The 27,463-nt window shown below is 52.6% G+C and overlaps 3 protein-coding genes across 11 annotated transcripts in view; 1 reads left to right on the top strand and 2 right to left on the bottom strand.

Annotated features, from left to right (window-relative positions):
- LOC306798267 (gallinacin-9) overlaps positions 1–27,463 on the bottom strand; it is a gene marked incomplete at its 3' end in the record, with an annotated part of 229,457 nt that overhangs the window by 64,150 nt on the left and 137,844 nt on the right. The window lies entirely within an intron of this gene.
- CTSB (cathepsin B) lies at positions 641–12,767 on the top strand. Of its 7 annotated transcripts, none has more exons than XM_079298231.1 (11): positions 641–731; positions 781–805; positions 5,783–5,913; positions 6,413–6,498; positions 6,889–7,003; positions 7,562–7,680; positions 8,227–8,312; positions 8,916–9,062; positions 9,653–9,769; positions 10,567–10,695; positions 11,367–12,767. In XM_079298231.1, the coding sequence occupies exons 3-11, from the start codon at positions 5,788–5,790 to the stop codon at positions 11,462–11,464; spliced, it is 1,023 nt and encodes a 340-aa protein (XP_079154357.1). In that variant the 5' UTR covers positions 641–731; positions 781–805; positions 5,783–5,787; the 3' UTR covers positions 11,465–12,767. The 7 variants fall into 7 exon arrangements, with proteins under 7 accessions (XP_079154357.1, XP_079154358.1, XP_079154354.1 ...); XM_079298232.1 differs by having other exon boundaries at positions 676–731; positions 781–815; XM_079298228.1 differs by lacking the exon at positions 641–731 and having other exon boundaries at positions 736–795; positions 5,762–5,913.
- FDFT1 (farnesyl-diphosphate farnesyltransferase 1) lies at positions 11,650–27,231 on the bottom strand. 3 transcript variants are annotated; one of them, XR_013773307.1, is made up of 9 exons: positions 27,065–27,231; positions 25,933–26,030; positions 22,290–22,473; positions 20,281–20,409; positions 19,710–19,901; positions 18,969–19,145; positions 17,881–18,033; positions 13,489–15,341; positions 11,650–13,264 (listed from the first exon to the last, which is right to left on the bottom strand). XR_013773307.1 is itself a non-coding variant. In XM_079298215.1 (8 exons), exons 1-8 carry the CDS (start codon positions 27,164–27,166, stop codon positions 15,120–15,122), a joined length of 1,257 nt encoding a protein of 418 aa, XP_079154341.1. In that variant the 5' UTR covers positions 27,167–27,226; the 3' UTR covers positions 13,724–15,119. The 3 variants fall into 3 exon arrangements, 2 of the variants coding, with proteins under 2 accessions (XP_079154341.1, XP_079154340.1); XM_079298215.1 differs by lacking the exon at positions 11,650–13,264 and having other exon boundaries at positions 13,724–15,341; positions 27,065–27,226; XM_079298214.1 differs by lacking the exons at positions 11,650–13,264; positions 27,065–27,231 and having other exon boundaries at positions 13,724–15,341; positions 25,933–26,243.

Genomic DNA, 27,463 nt, shown 5'->3' with positions numbered 1-27,463 from the left:
GGATGCAGGATGGAAGCAGGATGAAAGCAGGGATGGATGCAGGATGGAAGCAGGGATGGATGCAGGGATAGAAGCAGGGATAGAAGCAGGGATGGAAGCAGGGATGGAAGCAGGGATGGAAGCAGAGATGGAAGCAGGGATGGAAGCAGGGATAGCAGCAGGGATGGAAGCAGAGATGGAAGCAGGATGGAAGCAGGGATGGATGCAGGATGGAAGCAGGATGAAAGCAGGGATGGATGCAGGATGGAAGCAGGGATGGATGCAGGGATAGAAGCAGGGATAGAAGCAGGGATGGAAGCAGGGATGGAAGCAGGGATGGAAGCAGGGATGGAAGCAGAGATGGAAGCAGGGATGGAAGCAGGGATGGAAGCAGGGATAGCAACAGGGATGGAAGCAGAGATGGAAGCAGGATGGAAGCAGGGATGGAAGCAGGGATAGCAGCAGGGATGGAAGCAGAGATGGAAGCAGGATGGAAGCAGCAGGGATGGAAGCAGCAGGGATGGAAGCAGGGATGGATGCAGGGATGGAAGCAGGGATAGCAGCAGGGATAGCAGCAGGGATAGCAGCAGGATGGAAGCAGCAGGGAGGGAAGCAGGCGGCAGGGAGGCGGGCTCCGGGGCGGGCAGGATGCTGTCACGCCGGGGGCGGGCCGGCCGGGATGACTCAGGCTCCGGGAGCTGCCCCGGCCGCGGCACCGAGCGGGCGCGGGGCCCTGAGCGAGTCCGGGCGAGCCCGGTGAATCCCGGTGAATCCCGGTGAATCCCGGTGAATCCCGGTGAGTCCCGGTGAATCCCGGTGAATCCCGGTGAATCCCGGTGAGTCCCGGGGACGCGCACAGGAGCGCAGCGGGGCGGCGGCGGGCAGCGGTAAGGGAAGGGATATTTAGGGGCAGGGGACAATGGGACACCCCCTTCCAACCCCTTGAGGGCCACGCAACACCCGCAGGGACATCAGCAGCAGCGTGTCCCGCTTTTTCCAGCGGCGTTTTGGGGGATTTTTGTCCGTGGCCCTGCGGGATGCGGGATGCGCTGCGGCGCAGATTGGTGCGGGGGAAAATGAAGCCTCAGAAACGCATCAAACCTTCAGGAAGGGTGACGGGAGGAGAGAGGAAACCTTGTTTTTGTGCTAGAGCAGGGCAAACAGCGCAGCCCTGCTCGTCAGCTGACGGCGAGCTCGGTTTGGCACGCTGGAACATCCCGTGATGCGCAGCCCAGCCTGGGTTTGGACCGGGACCACGGCAGGGAAAGGTGATGGAGAAGCTGCCCTGCATCCCTCTGGCCTGGAATGAATCTCTCATCCCCATTTCCCACTCTCAGGGATGCTCTGTGGTACTGCACAGATCGCTTCCTTCTCCATTTCCCTCTGGGTTGCAGATGAAGGGATTTCCGTAGCACGGGGTGCCTGAGGCTTGTGCAAGACTCTGGTTTATGGATTGTTTTTTAAGAAGAGAAAAAAAAAAAAAACCCACAAAAAAACAACCCAGTGCAGCTTAATTTGGGAGGAATCTTGTGCTTTCTGTGCATGGAAGCTGCAGAAGTGAGGGAATTATTTTGTTAGATACAGAGCAGGCAGGTCTAGTAGGGTTGAAATTAGATGATCTTTAGTATTTCTTCCAACCCAAACCTCTCTAGGATTCTGTTATCTGCCTGTGCTAGTGATCTGGCTTTGCTAGAAGGGAATAAGCATGGGGAGTAGCACCTCATACTGTTTTTTTTCATGATGAAAAAAATAACTGGAGCGTTGGTAATGCAGGGAGAGCTGTAATGAAGGCACCAGACTCACCTGGTGACGCAGCAGGCTGAGCTGGATCCGGAGCTGCAGCTGAGCCTCCCTGGGCTCGCTTTGTTGTGGCTTGCAGTCACAAGCCCTGGCAAAAAGAACAAAGGACAAAGCTGGGCACCAGGACACATGATTTGGGCTGGGGGTGCTGCAGAAAGGAGGCTGGGCCAGCTTTTACCTTCCCCAGAGGCTTGGGGAAGGTGTGGATGCCTCTGTGCCCAGACAGTGCAGGAGCTGGGGGATGCTTCAGGGCTGTGACTTATCTGAGATCTCGACTGAGTCATGTGAATAGCCAATTTGGGGGCTGGGTTCTTGCTCTTTCTTAAATGAAGTTAAATGGGACTTGTGGGCTTGCTTTGGGGGAAGGAGACTTTTGTGGTGTAAAGGTGGAGGAGTTCTCTGCTGTGAGCACCCTGTGCCTGCCTTGGCTGCTGGGAGGGTGATGAGGGATCCTGCTGGTGTCTGGAATGTCATGTTTGGCTATCAGGAGCTGCCCTGGCTCCCAGATGCAGTCAGGAGGGATGGAGATGGCCTTGGGTGGTGTCTCCTTCCCTCCTCCTCTGCACCAGCACTCAGAGCTGTGGGTGGATGCTGCAGCAGCAGCACAGGCACAGCCCTGCAGGCTCTGCTCTCCTCCCTCTGCTCTGAGCAGCTCTGCAGAGCCTCCTTCCTGCCACAGGGGCTGCACTCAGCTGGCCCAAATTTCCTCTGCCTGAGCCATCAGTGTCCTGTCCCACCCAGGGGTCAGCTGTGCTGGTGGGTGTTTGCTTCTGGTTCATCCTTCAAGAAAAGGCATTCAGCAGATGCTTTGGATCTCAAAGTATTCTCTGCTCCAAGTCCAGGGGAAAGTGGAGCAACCTGAGGGGCTCTTTGCAAGCCCCAAGCATCCTCCTGCCACCTGGGGAATTCTGTAGGATGAAGCTGAGAGTCCCAAGAGCCTTGTTTCTGTCTCCAGCCTGGTGGGATGTGAGCTGTGAATCCACCTTAGACACCCTTTAGGGTTACCCTGAAGCTGAGGCACCTCTGGAGATGAGGTGGGGAAAGGATCTGCTGGGGTTCCTGGGGGAACTGCTGTGCCCTGTTTGCTGTGCAGGTGTTGGGGTGCAGCAGCTGTGGTGCAATTTTGGTTTTGGGACTGCTGTGGGGTTTAAACGGCCGTGAGGTTTTAGGGGTGTGAGGAGGAGATAGCAGTGCTGGGGGAAGCACCAGGGTGATAAGGCTGCCAGGGGAAGCTGTTGCTGCTCAGATCAGCTGGGACAGGGGGGGCAGGGAGGAAACCAGCAGCTTTTTGTCCCTGTAGAGTCTCTGGGGTTGTTGTGGTTGAGCTGCACATGACCCACAGGCAGTGGGAATCTGTCCTGCCAGTCCCGTGCCTGTGTCCTATTTATAGACCTGCTGTACTCAGGGTAAAGCCAGGGAGAAGGGGGGGCTTAGGGAGGAAGAAATCCCACAAGGGTGAGCATTTCCTCTTCCTTTTCCAGACAGAATTTGGGATACATGGTGCCAGCTGAGAGTGTCAGCTCCCACCACCCAAAAGTTCTCTTTTCCTTCATGGAGACCTCATAAAATAATAAAAAGGTTTGGGTTGGAAGGAGTGTTTAAAGAGCATTGAATTCCAACCTCTCTGCTATGGATAGGGACATCTTTAACTATGTATTTTAAGTATATATAACTGTATATATCTTTATATATAATCTGTATATATTTTAACTGTATATATCAGGCTGCTCAGAGCCCTGTGCAACTTGACACTGAATATTTTTTTGGGATGGGGCATCCCCCATCTCTTGGGGCAACTCATTATAGCTCATCCCCATCCTCACAGGGAACAATTCCTTCCCAATATCCCATCTAGAATTTTCCTCTTTCAACTTAAATCCTCTTGGTCTGTCCCTCCATCCCTTGTCCCCAGTCCCTCTCCAGCTCTCCTGGAGCCCCTTTAGGCTCTGCAAGGGGCTCTGAGCTCTCCCTGGATCCTTCTCTTCTCCAGGTGAGCACCCCCAGCTCTCTCATGACCCACAAGGGACTTGGCAAGAGGTTTTTGGGTTTTCTGTGGTTTTTTTATTTTTCTTTTTTTTTTTTTTTTTGCCTGAAGAGCCATCTGGCTCCCAGCTATTTGCTTTGCTGGGTTTGCTGGCCCTGGGCCATGTCCATGGTTCAGATGCAAAAGCAGCAGAGCTGAAACTCTGCCTGTGGAGGGGGAACTTCTGGGATCTATTTTCAGTTTGGTTTTGGGTTGCCTGGCCAGTGTGGTCTGGTAACCTGAGACTGGGAGATGTCCCGTGTCTGTCCCTCAAAAGCTGGGTGTGAGCAGCTCATCCATGCCTGGCAGGGTGGTTTTCAGCCTGTTAGCAGGTTTATAAACATCCTGCTGAAAAAAAAACAACAAAAAAAAAAGTGCAATCATGTGACTTCTGGCCTGAAAAACGCCTCCTGCCTTAGCTGTGGGAAATTACCGAGTTGACTGCAGAAAGCACAGAGGGTTTTGGGGTTTGATATCTGTATGTGTGTGCATTTTTAAATTATTTCTATAAGATTTTTCATTTAAAAGGTGCTTCATCTCAGGCTGGTTACCTGCAGGCTTCCTGTGGCCTGCTGTGAGCAAACAGCACAGTTGTAATGTAAGTGTATATTTATTTTCCTGGATGTAATCTCCTTCCTGCTGTGTAGGCAGGAGAGCACAGCCAGCAAGTTTCTGCCTGCAGAAACCTCTAAGCAAGAAAATACTCATGAAACCCCTGAAAATATGCATAAAACCCCTTCAAAGTGAAGAGATTTATGAGTGAGGAGGACCCAAGTGCTGCTGAAACTCAGCTGGGGTTTTTTTTGGGTTTTTTTTTTGGGCCTGAGCATGCTGCTGAAAGCACAAAGAAGAGGGAACAAATAAATAAATGGTGGAAACAGGAGTGGGAAAGGAGAAAAAAAGCCCCTTTATACATCAAGCTGGGCTCACTGCTGGCAGAAAGTAGGACACTCCTGCTGGGTTTTCTTCTCTGGAAAGGCTAAACTTGGCTGTGAGTGGGTGGAAGCAGGCAGGGAGCTCTGTGTGTGTGTGTCTGCCATCCCCATCCTCTGCTCATCCTGCTCTGGGGCTGCTGGAGGAGCTGCATGTCCAGTTTAAGGTGATTACAGCTTCAGGAGGGATTGAGTTGAGCAGGGATTAAAGCCTGGGTGTCTCTGCTGTGAGGGATCTGAGCTCTTGGAGTGCTGGCCAGTTTTGGGGTGGATGGAGCTGGGAGGGTTTGGAGGAGGAGGGTGCCCTGGTGTGTTTGCAGAGATAAAGGAGACATGGAACAAGTGGCTGCTGGTGCTGGGGGTTAGTTTGAAGTTGGGCAATTCCATGTGAATTAGGTAAAAGGGGAGCATGGAAACCACTGAGCCCTGCAGTGTCTGGGTTGGGTGGTGCTTGTGCTCCTTTCTCTCCTGCTCTTGGATCCCCAAATTGGGGCTTTCCTCACTCCCTGCAGGGGAAAGCCCCAGTGGGAGGGGAGCAGAGGACAGCAGCACAGGCAGCTCTGGTGCTTGCTGATCCCCTGTGCATGTCACACCTGGGGCTGTGACACCCCCAGGGCAACAGCCTGGCCAAAATCAGGCTCTGAAGTCCAAAAATGGAATTTGGAGTATTGTCTTTAAAGAGAAGAGCAGGGCCTGTGCCTGAAATTCAGGAGATGGGATATCACTTATTCCTTCTCCTGGTCCTTATTCTCCATTGCTGAGGAAGTAAACACAGGTTTTAATACCCTCCAAATCCCTTGGATCTGCTTCAAAAGGTATTTTCCTGCTGCTGCTAATCCTGCAGTGGTCAACAAACAAGGTTGCTGGTCTGATTTCTCCTGAGCTGCAGGGGGGGGTTGTTGCTCTGTTCCTGTGTCTCTCTCCTGACCTTTGGGGCAATTGGGGACCTGCTGCAGCCACACATTTTATCCTCCCACGTGCTGCTGCAGCTGAGCCCAGCTTGGGAATGTCTCCAATCTGTCTGCAGGTGGGGTGTCCTGTCCAGGAGCCAAGATGTGGCTGTCACTGTCCCTCCTGTGTGCCCTGGTGGCCTTTGCCAGCGCTCGCAGCATTCCTTACTTCCCTCCTCTCTCTGATGACCTGGTCAACCACATAAACAAGCTCAACACCACCTGGAAGGTGAGTACTGTGCTGATTTGGGGCGTTTTGGGGATGCATTGCTGACAGTCTCTGTGTGGGGTTCAGTGGCTGAGCTTTGGGAGTGTCACTGCAGTGGTGACATCGATCCAGATGTGGTCCCAGCTGTGTTTTCCAGTGAGGTGATGCTGTCAGGGGTTCCTGCAGTGACAGGAACTGTGCAGCTTCTCTTTGGAGCAGAGCAAGGTGAATTTGTTGAACAGGAGCAGTGTAAGAGGAGGAAACTCTGCAGAAGGCTGGGGACAAGCAGTGAGTGTCCAGTTATTGGTGACCTGACCCTCCTTGGCCAATTTGCTGTGTCCAGAGCCTTGAGCTGGACCTTACTGGTCCTGCTGGGCTAATCCTGGGCTGTGTTGTGTGTCTGTAGGTGGTTGGCTCTTGGCCCCTGGGCTTTGCAGCAAGTGCCAGACTCTGGGATTCAGGGTCCCAGAGATGCTCTTGGTGGCTCTGGAGTGTCCCATTTGTGTGTGTCTCTCCCCAGGCAGGGCACAACTTCCATAATGCTGACATGAGCTATGTGAAGAAGCTCTGTGGCACCTTCCTGGGTGGGCCCAAGCTCCCTGAGAGGTGAGTGCAGGAAGGAGAAGGTGAAACTCCAGTAAAGCTTGTGTGGATCCTTCATGAGCATCTGAAGGGGGTGAGGGGCTCTCCTGGCAGGCTGTGGGCATTGGTGCAGCTCTGGGGACACTGTTCATGGAATTAAGCATGGAGAACACGAGGAAAATCCATCTTGTGTCCTGCCAGGTACTTCACCAGTTGTGCAATTTGTTATCCTTGAAAATGAGCACACCAGAGGAGCTGCTGACCTTCTCTGAGGACAGCATAAGTGTTTGTGCTCCTTCAGTAGGCAAACAACAGCCCTGGTCCTGCAGGCTGCCTTCAGAGGAGGTTGGAGAGTGCAGTGCACTCAGTCATGGTTCCCTGGTGTTCCTGAGGCAGGATTTCCCTCCCTCACAGGGTGGATTTTGCTGCAGACGTGGAGCTGCCCGATAACTTTGACTCACGGACTCAGTGGCCCAACTGTCCCACCATCAGTGAGATCAGAGACCAGGGCTCCTGTGGCTCCTGCTGGGTAAGCACAGGGCAGCTCTAATGCTGTGTGCAGAAAATTCACTGGGCAAAACCTTTGCATTTGCTGCTGATCCCCTGCCATGGGCAGGGGCATCTTTCACTATCCCAGGTTGCTCCAAGCTCTGTCCAGCCTGGCCTTGGACACTGCCAGGGATGCAGGGGCAGCCACAGCTTCTCTGGGCACCCTGTGCCAGGGCCTGCCCACCCTCAGAGCCAGGAATTCCATCCCAATATCCCATCCATCCCTGCCCTCTGGCAGTGGAGCCATTCCCTGTGTCCTGTCCCTCCATCCCTTGTCCCCAGTCCCTCTCCAGCTCTCCTGGAGCCCCTTTAGGCTCTGCAAGGGGCTCTGAGCTCTCCTGGATCCTTCTCCAGCTCTCCCAGCCTGGCTCAGGGCAGAGGGGCTCCAGCCCTTGGAGCATCTTTGTTGCCCTTTGTGAAGGGACACTGTGGGATCCTGCAGAGCTCCTGGGTGGCTTCTCCCCTTGCTGCACTCATTTCCAGGAGGTTTCCTGGTGTCTCTCCCCTGGCCAGCTCTAATAGGTGTTTTTGCCCTCAGGCTTTTGGCGCCGTGGAGGCGATTTCAGACCGGATCTGTGTCCACACCAACGCCAAGGTCAGCGTGGAGGTCTCAGCTGAGGACCTGCTGTCGTGCTGTGGCTTTGAGTGTGGCATGGGGTGAGCTGCTCCTGGTCCTTGTGCACCTGCAGGAGGTGGGGAGGAGCAGGGGCAGACCCTGGAGGTGCTGATTGTTTCAGCTCTGCCTTCATCACCTCCCTTAGCTCCTCCAGAGGTTTGTGGGAGTTAGGTGGGAACAAAAAGGTGATGCCAAGGACTGGGACACATCCTGCCCTCAGTAAAGGGGATGGTGGTGGCTGCAAGCTGGCAGCTGCCAAAACAAAGATCTTTTCAAAGTCCCACATCCTTGGTTTTTCAAGCACAAGCCTTTTGCCTGTGTTTTTCCCAGTTGAGTCTCCCAAGTCCTGTTGCTCCTGGCAGCAGAAGCTGATCAGGGACCTGGTAAAGAGGCACTTTGGGGTTTGGGTGTTCTTACCTCCCTGCCTGAGGCCTTGGTGTGTCAAGGCAAACCCTTGCAAAGACAGGAACAGAGTAAAAAAAGGGTTTAATGCACCCAAAGCTTCCCTTCAGCCATCCCAGCTGGCTCCAGCCCCCTGCCTGTCCCAGGATGGGTAGCTGGGGCTGGAGCTGGTGCCTCTCCCCCAGGTGCAATGGTGGTTACCCCTCTGGTGCATGGAGGTACTGGACAGAGAGGGGCCTCGTGTCTGGGGGTCTCTACGACTCCCACGTGGGTAAGTCCTGGCAGGTCCCCCTGGGACAGCAAGGAGGAGCATCTCTGCTTGGGTTTTTTTTGGGATGCTTCTCTCCTGGTCACTGTCCTTGTGGCTGCTCCCTCCTTTGACACTCTGCAGTCCCAGCTGCTGGCCCTGTTCCCATGGCTCCTTCTGGTCACTCCTTTGGGACAAGGGAGCAGCACCCAGAGGCAGGAGGCCTCAACACCCCCCTCCAAGGCTCCTGTTTCCAGGAATGAATGAATCAGGCTGTGCATTTTGTGTTGTTGCTGGTTTTGAACCAGTTCACTCCACTTGGGATGAGGTCATGACATATCTCCCCTTCAAAAAATACCTTCCAGCCTGGAACCCTCTGCCTCCCCTTGTCATGACCATCACCTGCTTCATGTTTCCACCTTTTCCATCACCATTTGGGGGGGGGGGGGGGGAGGTGCTGGGAAATTGCTCATGGGGGGGAGTCCCCAGGAAAGACCTCCTGTACCCCACTGATTTATGGGGTTCCTGGGGCAGAAATCCTCTTCCCTGGGGCTTCTGCTGCCTCCTCCAGCGTGGCTGTTGGGATCTTTGGGATCAGGCAGCTGATGTCCCCTCTGTCCTGGGCAGGCTGCCGGCCCTACTCCATCCCACCCTGCGAGCACCACGTCAATGGCAGCCGCCCCCCCTGCACCGGGGAGGGAGGGGGCACCCCGAGGTGCAGCCGCCACTGTGAGCCCGGATACTCCCCCTCTTACAAGGAGGACAAGCACTATGGTAAGGGGAATGCCCCCAGAGCTGCTCATGTGGCAGCTGGGAGGGGTTGGCAGCATGGAACTCCTTCCTGGTGTTTTTTTTTTTTTCATGTGTCCTGGAGCGAAGCTGAGCGTGGCAGATGTAAATTTTGTGTTTGCTGAGACTCAGCTGGGGAAGGGGGAGATGGTGGGATTGGTTTGAGTGCTGGTTTGAAAAGTGTGGTGCTGAGCCCCATCTGGTGTCAAAGCCACCTCCAAGTGTCCTTGGCAGCAGCCATTCAGGATAATCCAGCTGCTTCTCAGAGATTTGTCTTCACCTTGGGTCTTGTGGGTTTTAAAAAGGAGAATGTACAAGAGGAAAATGTCCCTTCCCACTAAAACTGTCTGGAATAGTTCTTTAGAGTGCAGAATAGGACTCAGATTAAATAATTCCCTCTGAAAGAGGTGTGGCTGGAGCCCACTTGTCCTACCTGGCTGTGTCAATCCCTCTGAAGTTGCTGGGTTTGGATTTAACCTGAATTTAAGTGCAAGAGGCCTCCTGCAGGGTCACACTGAGCAGGCTTGTGTGGCCTGACAGTGCCATCCCAATGGTGGGAATTCTTTCCCTTTTAGGCATCACCTCCTATGGAGTCCCTCGCAGCGAGAAGGAAATCATGGCTGAGATCTACAAGAATGGCCCAGTGGAAGGAGCCTTCATTGTCTATGAGGATTTCCTGATGTACAAATCTGGTGAGCAGCAGCCCTGGGGCTGTGGGAGGGACCCCTGTTCCCTGCTTTATCCATAGGGTCCCACTTTTATGGTTCTCCAGTCTTGGAGATCTCAGCTTCGCATTGTGTGGCAAGGACAGGGGAAGATGTCATCTCCTGTATCCATAGCAAAGGTTCTTGGACTGCAAGGTTCCAAAAACCCAAAGGTTCTTGGGACTGCATCAGGGATAGCCCTAAATGGGAACCACCCCAAATTCCAGCTGACAACAGCTCACATTTTAGAATCTCAGAACTCTCGTGAGCTGCCTTTGAGCCCCTTGGGGAATTCCAGGTGGTGCTGGGCATCGGTCACAGAAGGATGGGATGGTTTGGGGGGGAGGATAATGATTAAAAAATTGTCTCATTCCACCCCCTGCCATGGGCAAGGACACCTTCCACTATCCCAGGTTAATCCAAGTTTTGTCCAGCCTGGTCTTGGACATTTCCAGGGATCCAGGGGCAGCCACAGCTTCTCTGAGCAATCTATGCCAGGGGCTCAGCACCCTGACAGGGAAGAATTTCCTCCTAACACCCAACCTAAATCTCCCATCTTTTAGTTTTAAACCCTTCCCTTCTGTTCTGTCAATACCTCCCTGTGTAGAACTCCTTCCTCCAGCCTCTGCACCGAGTTTCAGTTTCACATTTAGCCACAAACCCCTGCTCAGCTGCTCTGGGGGCTGTGACACCGGGTGGCCTCAGGCTGTGAGTACTCTGTGCTGTGAACAAGCAGTGCCTGTTGACATTTTGGGTTTGTTGTTTTTTTTTTTTTCCCCTTGCAGGAGTCTACCAGCACGTGTCTGGGGAGCAGGTGGGAGGCCATGCCATCCGCATCCTGGGCTGGGGTGTGGAGAATGACACTCCCTACTGGCTGGTGGCCAACTCCTGGAACACTGACTGGGGGGAGAACGGTGAGAATCTGTGGGAGAGTGTAGGATGTGATGGTGGTCTGGAGAAACTCAGGAACTATCTATATTCTGGTCTTGAAACTTGTGGTTTATTGCATAGAGAGTAGGTATAAAGAGCCCTGCTGGGAGCTGCCAGCAGAAAGAGAGTGGGGGAGTTAAGAGTTCTAAGAGGTGAAAGAGGGAAGTAATAGAGCAAAGTAAGAGAGAGATTTTCCCATTTACAATACAACAAATCTTGATGTTGAATATTCTAATTTCCACTAACCAATCTAGAAATCCTATAGCATTTACATACAGCCTATCAGAATCATTACATTACCTTAATGTGTTATGCTTTAAACCCTAAAAACAACTCTTTGGACCCCTTCTGCCAAGCTAGCAGGGTCTTAAATGACCTTTGGACCCTTGTTCTGTCAAGAGGGGATTACTTTTGGCTGGCCATCCTATTGTCTTGTAGTTATTTGGTAACTGAGGCTTGGTATATCAAAGATGGCTTTCATTTCAATTTCCCTTATAGTTTCCATATTCTCAAAATCTTGTGCTAGGCAATCATATTTATAAGGTTTTCCTGATTCATCCTTCCCAACAAGAATCCCCTCCCCATTTCCCTGTTCTCCTGCCATGGATGGAGAGGGTGACTGTGTTTTTTTGGGTCTTGGTGTTCTCTCTGCCAGGCTTCTTCAAGATCCTGAGAGGAGAGGACCACTGTGGCATCGAGTCTGAGGTGGTGGCTGGCATCCCCAGGACGGAGCAGTACTGGAAGAGGATGTAACTGATCAAACCACAAATAATCCTGAGTCCCTGATGCTTTTAACTGGGTGCAGAGACCCCCCCTTCTAAAAGAGACTCTAGTTCAGGTTACTTTATTAAAGCTTTTTATCTTTTTTTTTTTCCTATTTTTTTTGTTTATGTTTTTGAGATTTTTTTTCTTGGGTTTTTTGTTTTTAAATTTTTGGGTTTGGTTTTGTCTTTTAAACTGTATGGTGGAGCTGGAGGTGGAACTGCTCTCTGCCAACCTCCTGCTTCTGGTGGGTCACAGCAGGACATTGGGGCATTCCCTGCTCAGAGGACTGCTGGAGAGCTCACTGGCCTCTTGGAATTTGGTTAGCCTGGACCCCTTCCAGCCCAGTTTGCTACTGGGAGGGCAGGAAGCTGCAGTTTTATGCTGGGGTTAGTGACTTGGTGGGGCAGCAGAGGTGGATGCTGCTGGAAAGCCATGGCCAGGGGGGATTTGTTCACCCCCAGATGGGTTGATCTGACTGTTAGCACCCAAAACAAGCAGGGAAGAATTTCCTGTGAGTGTGTGCCTTGAACTGGCTAAATCTAGACCCATTAACAACAAATACTGATGAACTTGATGTGGGGGTGGCTCTGGCCAGAGCTGCCTGCACCAAGCCCCTCGTGCATCACCTGCTCTGCTCCATCCTTCTGCCTTTTCAAACCACTTCTTCCTCAACTGCTCACTGGCTTTTTTATCTGCTGTAGTCTGGGGTTGCTGCTGCTGGGGAAGGGCCTGGCTAGAGCTCCAGGAGCCTTTGATCAAATATCCTGCAAGCATCTGGGAGGGAGCTGGAAAGAGCAAAGCCCTTCTCTACTGCTGAGCAGCTTGGTGTGTGCAGGTCATGCCTGGGAAAGGGTGCAGCACCCAAATTTGGGGTGCTCTGGGGCTGCAGGTTCTGAATGCTGAACTGAGGGTGGTTCCCAAGTCTGCTGCAGGGAGCTCATGCAGATGCTTGGAGGTGTCTCACTAACTTGGACACAATTAAAGCTTTTTTTTTTTCTTGAGCCACAGGCGTTAAGGAAGGTAAAAAACCTTATTTTTGTTACTGGGGGGAGTTGTAATAATTGTGTATAGGAGGAATCATGTGATTTGCCAACACTAATAGTAGAAAAGAGCTTTTTTTTTTTTAATTTTAAAGCACAAAATACTTTACTGAGCTGAGGCTGTGGGTCTGAAACATGTGAAGCAGGCTCTCCTGTAAAATAGCCCCTCACCTCTGCTTGCTCAGGCACCAGTGTGGCAGAGCTGTGCTGTATTTGGCTGGAACACCTGTGCCAATAAAGGATTTCTCCAATGTCCTGGCTCCTGGTTGCTTCTGCTTGGCTTCAACCACCTCAGATGCTTGTCTGGAGTGGAAGCCAAGTGAGACCCTTCTGTCTTCAGAGGATGGTTTGGGTTAAAAAAGGAACCTTAAAGCTCAGCCAGTTCTACCCCCTGCCATGGCAGGGACACCTTCCACTGTCCCAGGCTGATCCAAACCCATCCAGCCTGGCCTTGGACACTGCCAGGGATCCAGGGACAGCCACAGCTTCTCTGGGCACCCTGTGCCAGGGCCTGCCCACACTCACAGGGAACAATTTATTCCCAATATCCCATCCATCCCTGCCCTCTGGCAGTGAAGCCATTCCCTGTGTCCTGTCCCTCCATCCCTTGTCCCCAGTCCCTCTCCAGCTCTCCTGGAGCCCCTTTAGGCTCTGCAAGGGGCTCTGAGCTCTCCTGGATCCTTCTCCAGGTGAGCACCCCCAGCTCTCCCAGCCTGGCTCAGAGCAGAGGGTTCCAGCCCTGGAGCAGCTCCATGGTTTCCTCTGGACTCTCCAGCAGCTCTGCAGGTGGGGTCTCACCTGAGCAGGTCAGAGGAGCAGAATCCCCTCCCTTGTGCAGGTGTGGTCACTGTGTCACCCTGTCCTGTGGCTCTGCTGGGGACAGCCACCCCAGGGGTGTGTGCTGGGGGTGGGAAGGTGCTTCCATCTGGAGCAGAGAGCAGCCAGGACTCGTCCCCAGCATCCCTGGAGCACATGCCTGCAGCCCAGGGCAGTGACACCATTCATTTCAAAGTGAATTTATGCACCCTCAGTTCTCCCTCTAGTTAAAATTCTTCCTCCAGGTCTGGCACACTGGGCTGGACTTTGATACCCAGAGTTGGCACCAAGGGAACACTGGAATTCCATGAGCTTAGGGCTTATAAATGGGGAAATTACTGGTGAGGAAGAAATGACAGCTGAAAAAAAAGAAAAAAAAAAGACCCAGCACTTTTTTTTTCCCAAAGAAAACTTTTAATTTCAACAAGACAGGAAGCTGCACAAAGAGAGCTACCTCAAGTTTCTTTAGAACAACAGCTTAGATAGAACTATCTACACCAGGAACTGTGGAGTAGGGCTTCTCCTTCTGAGTACCAGCCTGGCCACAGGGGCTTGGCCTTGCAAAGCCACCACCCTGCAGCTGGCAGCTCTGTCCTGGAGCAGGACATGGGCTCCCCTTCCCTTCACAACAGCAAAGCAGCATTTGAAAGGGGTGGGTGGGGACTTGGAAAACAGCAATCCACCCCAGGAGAAGGGGACTTGCCTTTAGTGTTGTTTCCTCTTGTAAGTCCAGCCTGATGTGTTTGAAGATGGGAGCCTCTTGCAGCTCACAGATCAGTCTGACCCAAAGCCAGAGCCCAGTGGGCCAGGGAAACCTGCCCTGGTCACTCCCCCAGTGCCTCCAGCCTTGCCAGCTCATGGCAGGGATCACTCCTGCATTCCAGGGTGACCAATGCCCCCCTAAAAAACCATCCCATGAGGGACAGCAGGGTGCAAACTCTCTCTCCCTGCCTTGCTCTGCCACGACCACCCCATGCCCTGGGGCTGAGTCAGTGCAGAGCCCAGAGCCTGCAGTGGAGTCAAGCCTGGGGCTATGAGCTCAGGGCTGTGCTGGCAGCTCCCTGCTCATTTTAGCCACCTGCTGGAACAAGAGCTGTGTCCCTGCAGAGGCCACCTGTCCCAGGGCAGGGAGCTGCACAGCTGCCTTTCAGCTGGGGGCACACTCAGGTGGACAGAGTACCTCACCTGCCATATATTCAACATTAAAAGGGCTCATTTCAGCATCCTTCAGCACAACAGAAATGTGATTATGGCCTCTGCCTGTTTTCAGGCTGCAGGATGTCAATCACTGAGGGCCAGAAAGTGGCCAGAGATTTTTCCCTGGAGAAGGAAACACGTTCCTCTCCCAGCTGAAGCAGCATCCTTCCAGCACAGAGCAGGCACCCAAGGTGAGGGAGAATGGAAGGCAAAACCCTCAAGGGTTTTGCTCAGCTCTGAGCTGGAAAGATGCCTCAAATCTCAAGGAAGAAAGAAACAACTTCAGTTTCTATTTCAAACCATCCTAACCAGAAAAAAAAAAACAACAAAACCAAAAAATGTTTGGGTAACCAGGAAAGAAGGGAGGGAAAAAAAAAAAAAAAAACCCAAACCAAACACTAAGACTCCACTCAGCATCTGCAGCCATCCAAGCAGACAGCAAGGGTGGTGAGGATGCAGCCCAGCAGTGCCACACTGGCTGCAGCTGCCCAGTGCCCCCTCCTTGTCACCATCCCAGCACTGAGCCACCCCCCCAGCAGCGGGGTGACCACGATCCTCCCGTCCCCTCTGCCCACCTGCCACCCTTTCCTTCAGTTGTCCCCTGCCTGCACGCAGTCCTCGGTGGCCCTGGCCAGGGTGCTGAGGTACTGCCAGCTGAGGGCAGCCAGCAGCATGGCACAGGACAGGTAGATGGGGGAGTAGTGGTGGCGGGAGGCCATGGGGCCGGCGGGCAGGCTGAGGGCGCGGATGGCGGCCACCACCTGCTGCGTCCTGCGGCACGACGGGTCCCTGCTCGGGATCTTCTGGTAGATCTGCAGGGGGAGCAGGGTTAGGAAACCACGGCGTGGTGAGGAGGAGAACAAGGCTGGAAGGTTAAAAGGGGGAGGAGGAGGGGTGGGGATCCCACGGGGTGTTGAGGAGGAGAATAAGGTTGGAGTGGTGGCGCTGCTGGTGGAGGGTCGCAGGCTGGGTGGCTCCTTGGAATTGGGATTGACTCAGGAGGATACAAAGGTGGTGTGGGATTTGGGTTTGCCCAATGGAGGAGAGACTGCAGGAGGCTGTTCTCAGAGGTTGTTTGTTGTTTCTTATCTCAGAACTTCCAGCCAGACCTCCAGGGTGGAATCTGCCTGGCAGAGGCAGGTCTTATCTTTTATACTCTAAATTATGTACTAGATATTTACAATTATTTTCCAATATGCTACAATTTTGTTATACTGTACAACTTTGTCCCCATCCAATCAATGGATGCCAAGGTGGCACTCCAACATGGATGGAATGAAGAGGAAGAAGAAGAGGAAGAAGAAGAAGGAGGAGAAGAGAAAGAAGGAGAAGGGGGAGAAGGAGAAGAATGAGAAGGAGAAGAAGAAGAACAAGAAGAAGAAGGAGAAGAACAAGAACAACAAGAATAACAAAAACAAGAACAAGAAGAAGAACAAGAAGAAGAATAGCATGCCACACCCCAAATCCTCCATCTTTAGCTTCCAACCCCATAATATAAACATTTCTAAAAATCTATCTTTTCTACATTCTAACAGTCTAATTTATACTTTACTTATTTTTGTGGCTTGTATTTCTTCCCTCAATGTTGGTAGATTTTTCCAGGGGCACAAACCCAGCCCCTGAGACTTCTGGGTCTCATTCCAGGGTCTTTGAGAGTCTAGCCAGGGGTGTCTCAAGGCCTCCAGGGAAGCCAGGGGAACACCCTGGACTCCCACAGTGGAGGGCCAAGGGACAGCAAGGGACAGCAAGGGACAGCACCTTGTGAGTCCAGGGTGTTCCCCTGGCTTCCCTGGATGCCTCCAGACCCCCCTGCCAGGGGTCTCCAAGGCCTTGGCACAGTACCCAGGACCCCTGTGGACTGGATTTAAGCCCCTGGGAAAAACTGCTGCCATTGCAGGAAGAATTACAAGTCACAAAAAAATAAGTAGAGTATAAATAAGATTGTTAAAAGGTAGAAAAGTGAATTTTTAGAAATGTTTATATTAGGGGTTTAAAGCTAAGATGGAGGATTTGGGGCATGGAATGTCTTTTCTTTCTTCTTCTTCTTCATGCCATCCATCTTTGGTGCCAGGATGGCACCACTGAGTTTGGCTTGAGAGAAAACTGGACAGTGTAAAGAAAGTGTTATGTATTGGAAAGTAATTGTAAACATTAGGTATGTAATTTATAGTATAAAAGATAAATCCTGCCCCAAGGGCAGTCAGTGTGCCTTGACCAGCGTGCAAGACAGACCTCTGCAACTCAGAGAGAGAATTCTTTAGATAAGAAAGAATAAACAACTTTAAAAACAGCTTCTGCCTTTTCTTTGGCACTCAGGCTGGGAAGAACATGGACTCTAAACCACCAAATGTCCTGCTGAGAGGGATCTCAGGCATAAGGAGACCCCACAGGCAGTGACACACCTCCCTTGGGAAGTGCACTAAGCCAGGCTGCCTCCTGAGAGCACCCTGTGATGGGACATGGAGCACAGGGTCCTGGACACCATCCCTCAACCCCAGTGCTGTTACTGGGACCAGTGGATCAGGGGTTCTCAGCCTGCAATCCTCCCTCCCTGCTGTACTGCCCAGCCTGGAAACAGCCACCTCATCACCTACTTCTGTGGCATTTGGGGTTTTCTTCTCATGGCCTCTGAGATACTCACTGCAGGAGTCTGAGCAAGGGGGGCACAAGCAGAGACCCTGTCCTGGGTTAAAGCCCTGCAGTGTCACTGTCCCTTGCCATGGGATCAGCCAGGTCACTCTAATAACCCATGGTTTGGGGTCTCCCTGCTGCAAAGGTGTTTTTATTTAATGGCCCTCACTGGAATTGGGTGTTGGGGAGAGGGGTGTTCTTTTCCCATGAAACCACCCACCATGGACTCTCCACGTGAACTTTTAATCCCCACAGGACCCTGAAGTCAGGAGGAAATCATAAGGTCCCCCTGAGGCTCCTTTGCACCCCTCCCCACCTCCCTCAGCCACTCCTGGTGCTCCAGACCCTTCCCCAGCTCCATTCCCTTCCCTGGACACGCTCCAGCCCTTCCATGTCTGGTGTTGTGAGTGGCCCAGAACTGACCCCAGAGTTGGGTCAAGGGGACAGGCACTGTTCTGGCCCTGCTGGACACACCACTGCTGCCCCAGGCCAGGATGCCACTGGCTCCATCCCCTACTTCTCAACACACACACAGACCAAGGGCATGTTCAAGGGAACACATCAAGCACAGCTTGGTCCAGGCCAAATCCACACCAGGGTCACCATTCCCCACCACCAAGCCAAGGATTAAATGAACAGATCCCTGTGTATTCCCAATTCCACCCCAAGAACAGGGACAGGAACAGCCAGAAATGACTCAAAGCAAACTGCTGAGCCTACCTCTTCCACATACTGGTACATGATGGCTTTGACAGCTTGTATGTTGGTGGCATCCATCATGAGGGTGACAGCCTGGCCCTTGCGGATCTTCACCACCCCCCTGAACACCTGCTGGTTGTTGTAGCAGGCAGCCAGAGTGGCTATGGCCATCACCTGGGGAGAGAGTGTTGGGCTCATGTGGCCAGAAATTTGAATTCTGTCCCCATCTGTTAAACCAGCTGGGGCAGTGCCCCTGATCTCCTGGCACATATTCTCTGCTAATGGGCCATCTTTAAACCAGCTGGGACAATCATCTTTATCTTCCCACAGCCCATCCTCCCTCCAGGAGATATCTCCTGTTCATGGCCACTGAGTCCCAGTGCATGGCTGATAAAATTCCATCATCCCACTGGGAGATGCTCCAGCCAGGGGAGGAGACAAGCCTTTCCTACCAGACAAAAACTGAGATTTTGGACACCAAAAGAACCTTCTTTCCACTGGATTCCAGAGGAAAACTGGACCTTTCCACATCATCCCTGCACCTTCAGAGGAAACTGCACCTTCTCCAGGAGCACTGCTCCAGCTGAACCACATCTGCCCCTGCAGGAGGATGCAGCCACCATGGAATGGGACTGTGCCACCACCCTGACTGACTGACTGTGTCAGCTTGGATTCTGACTCTGGCAGGGTTGGGGTTGTTCTTTTGTAATACTGTATTTTTATTTTAATTTTCCTAGTAAAGTATTGTTATTCCTAATTCTCCTATCTTTGCCTGAGAGCCCCTTAATTTCAAAATTATAATAATAATTTGTAGGGAGGGGGTTTACATTCTCCATTTCAAAGAGAAGCCTTTGCCTTTATTGGCAGACACCTGTCCTTCAAACCAGGACAGACAGGAATGAGCCTTTACTGCACTGCCAGGAACTTGCCAAGGGATCACCTTGTGCACAGTGACATCCATGGAGGGGAGCCACCATCTCAACAACAGCAGAAATGGCAGGAAACAAGAAACAAGCAATTAAAAAAAAAAAAAAAAGACACAGAACTTCCTCCAACTCCTCCCCAGCTGGGCTGCAGAGGATGAAGAAACACCTGGAAGCTCAGCTCACCTGGGGGATAGCACAGAAGTTGAAGACACTTTGGTTTTTGAGGCGGGACAGGTAGGTGAGGACATCAGGGACGTGGTGGAGGGCGTTGGTGATGAGCTCGTTGAGGCACTGCACAGCCACATCAATGTTCTCTGGCTTGGCAAGGTCTGAGAGCTTCTTGGCATATCTGCTCCAAACCTAAACACCAAGAGAAGTGTTTGTGAGCTGGAGATAGCATCTGGGAGAGCAACAAGAGCCACCAAAAATCCCCCACACCACAGCCTTGAGCATTGCTGTGATGAAGAAAAGCAGGAAGGGCAGGCTGTGGAGATGTGACAGTGACAGAAAGAGATGGTAAAGGAGGAGGGTGCAACTCATCTCCACATCTTCCCTAAGGAGGGCAAGGAAAAGCTGAGTCACACATCAAAAATGCCCTGTGAGACAGCTGAGCCACATGGAAAAGGGGGAGAAAAGTTTTTGGACATCATGTCAGGCACAAGCAGAGCTGATCCTGCTTTTGGGAGCAGACCAGGTACACTCCTGGGATCTCAGCCAGTCTTATCCTCCCTCATTCCTAGAGAAAACCTAGCAGAGAGGAGAAAAAGCTGCCTAAGTAATTCTTGGCAGCGTGTGGTGACATCACCTTGTCCCCCCATCTGTACCCAGAGAGCTGCAGACAGATGTCAGCCAGCTGTCATCACAACTGTTATTTCCAAGAAGATCTACAGCCAGCAGCAGCAGTTTTCTGAGGTTTTTCCTCACCTCTCTGGGCCAGAACTCCCTTCCCTCCAGCTGGTCCTCCAGATAGTCACGGATGATGTTGGTTTTCTGCAGGAAGAGGCCCATGGAGTTTGCCAGGTCTGTGTCCTGCCCCACGATGGAATCTTCCAGCTCTGATGCAGAGAAGAGACGGGAGAGGCCAATCCCCACCAGCCCAGCAACATAGTGACAGTACTGCCAAGGAGGTGCCAAGGAAAAGGGAAAAAAGAGGGAAAAGAAACAAGATAAAAGTTACAAAGAGCTGCCTGATTGCCACAGTGGGTTTTACAAAAAGCAACTGGCAGTTCATCTGATGCAAGTTCTCAAGGCCCTCCCTGGGATGTCTCAAACACCTTTTCCCAACAGGGATGCTCTGTCTCCTCCTTCCATGGAGACAAGGTGGACCCTACCTGGAAGTGTTCAAAAAACCTGTGGATGTGGCACTTGGGGACAAGGTTCTGTGGTGGCCTTGGCAGTGCTGGTGGAATGGTTGGACTTGATGATCTTAGATTTTCCAACCTTAACTCCATGAACCTTACTCATGCACAGTCCATTCCTCTCTGGGCTGACTCACCTTATCCCACTCATTCTGAGAATCCACCTTTTTTTCCAAGAACTCTGCCATCCCAACACCCATCTTGTGGCAAATATCTGAAATCACATCCTGGTAGACCTTGGACAGGTTTCTGAACTCCATGGAGATCTGTAGCACGGTAAAAACAGAAAGAGAATGTTCAGGAAGAAAGAAAAAAAAAAAGCTGCAGAGCTCAACATTTATTAAAAAATCAGAAAAATACTGTTTACCAGTGTAACCCTGTTCTGGCTGGAGATCTGGGACAACTCCCCCAACCTGAGCTGTTTCAAGGTCCTTGGAGCTCAGGCTCAGCCTTTTCCCAGTCTAAACTGGATGGTCAGCCTTTTCCCAGTCTAAACTGGATGGTCTCTGGCAGGAGATCAGACACAGCAAAATCTTTGGGAAGGCTCTGTGGCCTTGGACTGGTATCATCTGGGAGCTGCAGGACAAAACTGACTACACTTGGTACACAGAGCTGTTTTCCTCTGTAATTTGAGAGCATTCCATCACACCAGCCACAGGAAAAGACCCATGGGAGGTTTTTGGTGCTCTGCTCTCCCCAGCCCTCTCCAGCTCTGGCTTCACAGGGCACATTTGGCACAACTGGAAAGGCCTCGAGCAGCCAGGGAAGTGTGAAAATCCTTGCATGTCCAGTAATGTGATCATGGAATCAGAGTGGGTTGGTTTGGAAAGGACCTTGAAGATCTTCCAGTTCCAACCCCCTGCCATGGGCAGGGACACTTGCAATGTCTCCATCACTCTCACACTGAAAAAATAAATTAAAAACTGCATCCTCCTTTTCCCAAAACTGTGGAGCACCGTGTTTTATTGTGCTAAGTTTTATTCTCCATCAGTGAGTGACTGCAGCCAGCCCAGGGTTTGTCTGTAAAATCAATGTATCAACTCCGCTTCTGTCTCTGTGGCTTCAGCCCCTACACAGAGGAGCACAGCCTGCAAATTCACCTCTAGGAAATACTATTAGAAGTTTTTTTACTATAAGGGTGGTGAGGCACTGGCAGAGGATGCCCAGAGAAGCTGTGAATACCCCCAAAAACTTCAGGGTCAGGTTGGATGCAAACTGATCTAGTGGAAGGTGTTCCTGCCATGGCAGTGGATGGAATGGGATGAGATTTATGGTCCCTCCCAACCCAACAATTCCATGGTTCTACAATTCTGTGATTATTAAAATCATACCTGGGCATGGATTGCCTCAAATAAATACCATATACACCAAGAGAGAAAAGCAAAGTGCCACAAAAACCTTCTCAAAAGCTCCTCTAAAACCAAGCCACTGACATACCTATTGCATCCCTACACACCCAGAATCCCAACACAGACACCCCCTATAACACAGCCACAGTCACCCCAAACCTGAGCATCCAAACTCACAACACACCCCAGTTCTGCAAACAACCACCCCATTCCCACTTAGGGAAAGCCTGAAAAGGGTAGAAAAAAAATAAAAAAAAATAGTAAAAACTTGAACAGAATGTCCTCAGAAAATTAGATGCTCCTCACCTGAACTATTATATTTTTTCTTAAACAGAACAAAAAAAAAACCCCCTAAAAATCTAACTCAATAATAAAATAAAAATCAAGGCAATACTGTTACTAGTAAGAATAAGGGTGCTTTTTGTCTTGTATCATGGAATTATGGAATGGTTTGGGTGGGAAGGGACCTGAAAGCTCATCTCATCCCACCCTCTGCCATGGGCACCATGTACACAGGCAAAGCACTGTGCTGGCTAACAACCCCAAATCCCTCCCCACAAGACAATGGAGATCTGCTCTCCCAGCAGAGGAGGCCAAAAGCCACTTTCCAGGGCTGGCATTTTGCCACAGCCAGATCCCCTCTGGCTCACAGCACTGCACAATGTTTGGGATTCTCACCCCAGCTTGGCAGCCAGCACTTGGGAAAAGCTGTGGGACTGAACAAGCTCTGCAGGCACCACATGGACACAACCAGGCACCCAGAGGTGCCACAAGGAGCAAGGAGGAGGCTGCCTTACCGTTGGGAAGTCTTCCAGCACCTGCCTGTCCTTCTCCTTGCTCTCTGTGTACTTCCAGTCTGGCTGGTAGAGGTGGGAGTGGAACTCGTGCAGCATCGGCACCTTGACATCCAAGGGGATGCTCATGTCATCCTCTACAGTGTCCAGGGCACGAAGAACTAGGTAAAATATACAGACTGCATGCCTGGGAGGGGAGAAAAAACAATAATGTATTACTTGGGAGCTGGGATTAAGCACAGAGCCTTCAGCAGAGGCACTCTGAGCTCAACATGTCACACACTGCCACTGCCAGGCCTTTGGAAGATACCAGCCTGGTTAGGAAATCCAGGATTTTTCCCCACAAGAAGAACTACAGAATGATTTTGGGCTTTCTAAGATGTGTATCAGGGAAGGGTCAAGCCTGGGAGTTCCCTGAGCAGGGGAGATCCAACCCTGCAAGCAAGGCCAGTGCTCACCTGGACTCAGAGGCCAGAGGCTGAGGTCAGCTTACTGAGAAAAGCAAATGTAAAATAGGGAATGGGGAAAAAAAAAAATCACTTCCCTTTTCTGCACACCTTTCATCCTGTTGGAGGAGAATGCAGGGTGCAATAGGAATATTAGGACTGGCAGCAAGAACCAAAAATCACCCTGCATTTTGTATCTCCAAAGACAAAACAAGTGCTGATGGCAAGAAATGCTGTTTGCAACTCCAGGATTTATATAAAATAACCCCAGATCCCCATGAGCACAGGGATATAAGCCAAGGAGACAAGGTTTATTTATTGTTTAACAAATGGAAAGAGGCTGGGTCTGTTTCAGTGCTAATTACCAGGTGGCAGTGCTGTACTCCCAGAATGACAATGTGCAAGCAGTGATTAAGCATCCAGGGAAAACTGACTTGCTCTCAGAGCCAATACTGTTAAATTTGGCTTTTTTTTCCTTGATTAGAAGGGTAGTTAACACCCCTGTCAAACCATATGAGCAGCTCTCTCATGCTCCTGTTCCTTTGCATGACTGGGTTTTTCCATTCCTGCCAGGCTGCACACATTTATCCAACGGGATGCAAGTGCCCAAGGCTCCAACCCCTTCCAGGAGCCACCCAGAAAGGCAGAGCAGACCTGGAATGCCATCCCAGAGGCACCTCTCACAGGGGCATCATGCCCAGGGATGAGCCAGCAGTAATTCCAGAGACCAGCACTGTTAAAACACTTATTTAACCCAAATTATGCATCCAGACCTAACCTGCCTCCTTAACTTCTATCACACTCTGTATTTATATCCTTGGCAATTTTGGCAAATGAAAGGAAGAAATTCTTTGCTGACACAGGTTGTCCAGAGAGGTGGTGGATGCCCCATCCCTGGAATCATTCAAGGTCAGGCTGGACAGGGCACAAATGGAAGCACCACTCCCAAAGAACAAGTTTGGATCTCCCAGAACTCAAGCTCCAGCCCTGCCCTGAGTCCAGCTCCCTGTCTCCTTTCTCCTTGCCAGGACATGCAGCTTCTGCTGAACCTTCAGGAGTAGATCCTGAAGAGTTCCAGAGACAGGCAGGACCATGGAACTGGCAGCAGAGAGGCAGGAGCATCATTCCTCTCCTCTCCATCACCAGGAGAGGAGCTCTGAGCTTGAATTGAAACTCTTTTTCCACCAGCAGCAGTTATGATGCTGTTGGCTCAGCCGTGGATGAAACTCCAGTTTTGAACATCCCACCTTCCCAGAAAACACCCTAACCATGGAGCAACGAGCTGGACAGGGCTCTGATCAGCAAAACAGGTGGTTTATGTGGCCAAAAACAACAAGAAAGGAGGAACCAGACATTTCAGCTCAACTACCAATACCCTCTGTGGCCAGGGAAGCAGTGCTCCAAGTTCTACATTTTCCAGCAGCCCTTGAGAGGCTTGTCTGTAACCAAAGGGGCTCAGCTGAACTCCCTGACAGGGTTAACATTAATACAAGCACTTTTTTAATCCAGCAAAATTAATTCCTTCTGCAAGGCTGCAGCTTTGTGCATTTCTCTATCCTCCCTATTTTGTATTTCCCTTGTTTGTCCCTATATTCTCCCATGGAGCTCCAGGTCTTTGAAAATTAATCTCTCCTGATGCACTACTGAGCTAGCTGTAATCCAAGCACCATCCCTGCCCAAGTGTGGGTTGCAAAAATCAGGCAAGAACATTTTTGGGATGCCAGGCAGAAGTTTCTGTAGCCTGAAGGGTGATCCTGATCCCAGCAGGCTGCAGGGCATGGATTAAAGGACAAAAAAAAGACAGACAAAGAAACTGCAGGAAGTTTGAGGCAAGCACAGAGCAGACACATTGCTTACAGGTTTCATAGTGTTTTCTTAATTTTTTTTTTTAATTCCTGCACAGAAAAAACATGGAAAATAAAAAACTTAATTCTTGGCCCTACTTGTACTTTTCCATGCAATTTCAGCCAAACCACTGAACTTCTCTGCCTTTCCTGTCAACCAGGCTGCAAACACCATTTCATAAACACTGGACACAGCTACAGGGGCACCATCCAAAATGCCAAACAGGGCTCAGAAATCCCAGAGATCACCCAGTGTCCGGGGTGGTGCCTGCAACTGCTCAGCAGAGCCATCTGATGTGTCTGGAATAATTTCCAGAAACCCTAAATTCAATCATCAACCCACCCTGGGGTTAAGTGGGGATTTAAAAACTGAAATCAGTAACTGTCAAATGAATATAAGGAATTATATGGAGAATAATTACATGGCATGAGGCCCTCTGGACAGCTGAGCTTTACATTCTCTGTTACTATTCCTATCTAAAGCTTTTCTGCACAGGGCAGCAAAATCTGCACAGCAAAAAATAAGTGTACAACAAACCCTCTGCAGCAACTGAGCAGGTTTAGGGGCAGCTGCTTCCAAAAGCATCTCCCATGTAATGCCCAGACCCTTGGTCAGCCCCAGGTTTTTCCTCACCTCCTCCCTCCAGCCTTTGTCCAGCACTGCCAGGACACATTCCCATGGTGTCACACAGGGCACAGTGCCAGGCCCTGTGTTCAACAGCCTGCTGGCCAGGAGGCTCAGCCCAGAGAGCCACTTAGGGGGAGGGATGTGGCACAGAGGGGGGATGTGGCACAGCCAGCAGGGACGTGAAAAGCCCCACGTTCTGCTGCAAGGGGTGGGGCTGAGCTGAGCGAGTCCAGACAGCTCCTGATGGCAGAGGGAGCGTGTTCCCAGCAGCTGCACTAGAGAAAAATGGTGTTTGGGGGCACTGCATGGGCCAGCTGTGGAATTGGGGGGCATCACACCCACCAGCTCCTGGGGAGACCTGAAACTGGGGGGCTAGTGCACCCCCTAAACTCCCAGTGTTGGCATTGTACACACCACTCCCAGGGAGGAGAATTACCCCACTATCTCCAGGGGATTCCTGGTGTCAAGGACAGAGCTGCACTCACCCTTCCCGAGGATCCCAATGTTGGGGTGACCACCCACCTGCCCCAGTGCCGGGGGACCACTGCACCCCCTAAGCTCCCAGTGTGGGGGTGGCATTGTACCCACCCATCCACTCAGAGGGAGGAGAATTACCCCCACCATCTCCAAGGCATCCCTTCCCGGGGATCCCCAGTGCTGGGGTGACCACCCCACCTCCCCCCAGCGCCGGGGGGTCACCGCACGCCCTGCCCGCCCCCCCTGCTCACCGCAGCTCTCCGTCCAGAGCCTGGATGACGGCGGCGAAGCTGCGGCTGGTCTGGTTGAGGTAGCGGTAGCAGGTGCGGAGGCCGCATCCCAGCGAGTCCTGCGGGCAGAGCAGCGCTTGGATGCGGGGGGCGGCGGGCGGCGGGGCGGGGGGCGGCCCGGGGGCTCCGCACCGCTGCTGCTGGTGGTGTTGTCGCTGCTGTCCCCGCCGCCTGCCCGCTGCCCGAGCGGGGTTCCGCGGCGGGGACACGGTCAGTGTCCGGCGCAGCACGGACACGGCGCGGCAGCCGGCGGCCATGGGGGCGGCGGGGGGCTGCGGCCGCTCCGCTGCGCTCCGCCCCCGGCCCCAAACCCGCCCCGAAACCCGCCCCGTGCCGGCTGCACGCTGCCATGTACGGACAGCGCTGCCCGGGGATGCGCGCAGGGCACCGGCACCGCCAAGGGATGCTCGCGGGGGACCGGCACCGAGCAGTGCATGGGAAGCACGAAGACAGTGGGATGCTCGGAGTCACTGGGATGCTCGCAGGGTACCGGCACCGGGCAATGCATGGGATGCTCGGAGCCGCGGGATGCTCGGTAGCACCGGGGCTCTGCCATGTCCGGCACTGGTACCGCCACCGAGATGCTCGGAGCCCGTGGGATGCTCGAGGGGTACTGGCACCAAGAAATGCTGGGATGCTCGGAGCCGGTGGGATGCACCAATGCCCAGGATGCCCGGAACTAGTGGAATGCCCGGAGCCGGTGGGATGCATGCAGGACACCGGCACCAAGCAATGCAAGGGATGCTCGGAGCCGGTGAAAAGCCCGGAGCCGGTGGGATGCTAGCGGGGTACCGGCACCGAGAAATGCAAGGATGCTCGGAGCCGGTGAAAAGCCCGGAGCCGGGGGGATGCGCGCAGGGTACGAGCGATGCAATAGGATGCCCGGAGCCGGTGTAACCGGGAAGCACCGAGGCGCAGACAAGGCGCACAAAGCCGGGCAGGTCCTATACGTGCTGGACAGGAGATGGTCACCCATGGCAACACCCGGACATGACAGTGCCCCCCGCCTCCTCCTCCCGTGCCCCGCTCGCCACCGTCAGCACCGCGCACCAGCGAGGCGCGCCCCGCAGCCCGCGCATCCCTCGCCGCTCACCGTGTCCATGCGCGGCATGACGGCGCGGTAGCCGCCCATCTTGAAGCGCAGCAGGTTGTAGATGTCCTCGGGGTGGCCCAGCCATTTCCGCAGCAGCTCCATGGGGGCCGCGCTCAGACCCCACAGCCGCCGCCGCCGCGCGCTCCCGCCGCCCCCCCCACCCACCGCTTAACCGCGCGCGGGCGGGGCCGCGCCAGCCCCGCCCCTCAGCCAATCACAGCGCTCGGCGCATCGCTCGGTGGGGCGGGCGCGGCGCCCATTGGCCAGAGCGCGCTCGCACCAGGGAAACGCCAACCAATAGGGAGGCGGCGCGGCTGGTGTGACGAGCGGAGGCGGGCGCTGATTGGCGGAGGCGCGCGTCGGCACAGGCGGAGCGGGAAGGAGTCGGCGGCGGCGAAC

Source organism: Erithacus rubecula (genome assembly GCF_903797595.1).
Source record: "Erithacus rubecula genome assembly, chromosome: 2".
Lineage (NCBI taxonomy): Eukaryota > Metazoa > Chordata > Aves > Passeriformes > Muscicapidae > Erithacus > Erithacus rubecula.
This window is presented reverse-complemented; position numbering and strand designations above follow the sequence as displayed.

What these genes read in the sequence shown, in the direction of transcription:
- FDFT1 (XM_079298214.1), bottom strand. Translation starts at nt 26,228, where the DNA reads ATGGCCGCCGGCTGCCGCGCCGTGTCCGTGCTGCGCCGGACACTGACC. An exon ending in TGCTGGAAGACTTCCCAACG is followed by an intron (nt 20,410 to 22,289) that starts GTAAGGCAGCCT and finishes ACCGTGCTACAG; the next exon opens with ATCTCCATGGAGTTCAGAAA. An exon ending in GGGAGTTCTGGCCCAGAGAG is followed by an intron (nt 19,146 to 19,709) that starts GTGAGGAAAAAC and finishes CTTGGTGTTTAG; the next exon opens with GTTTGGAGCAGATATGCCAA.
- CTSB (XM_079298231.1), top strand. Translation starts at nt 5,788, where the DNA reads ATGTGGCTGTCACTGTCCCTCCTGTGTGCCCTGGTGGCCTTTGCCAGC. An exon ending in GCTCCTGTGGCTCCTGCTGG is followed by an intron (nt 7,004 to 7,561) that starts GTAAGCACAGGG and finishes TTTTGCCCTCAG; the next exon opens with GCTTTTGGCGCCGTGGAGGC. An exon ending in TTTCCTGATGTACAAATCTG is followed by an intron (nt 9,770 to 10,566) that starts GTGAGCAGCAGC and finishes TTCCCCTTGCAG; the next exon opens with GAGTCTACCAGCACGTGTCT.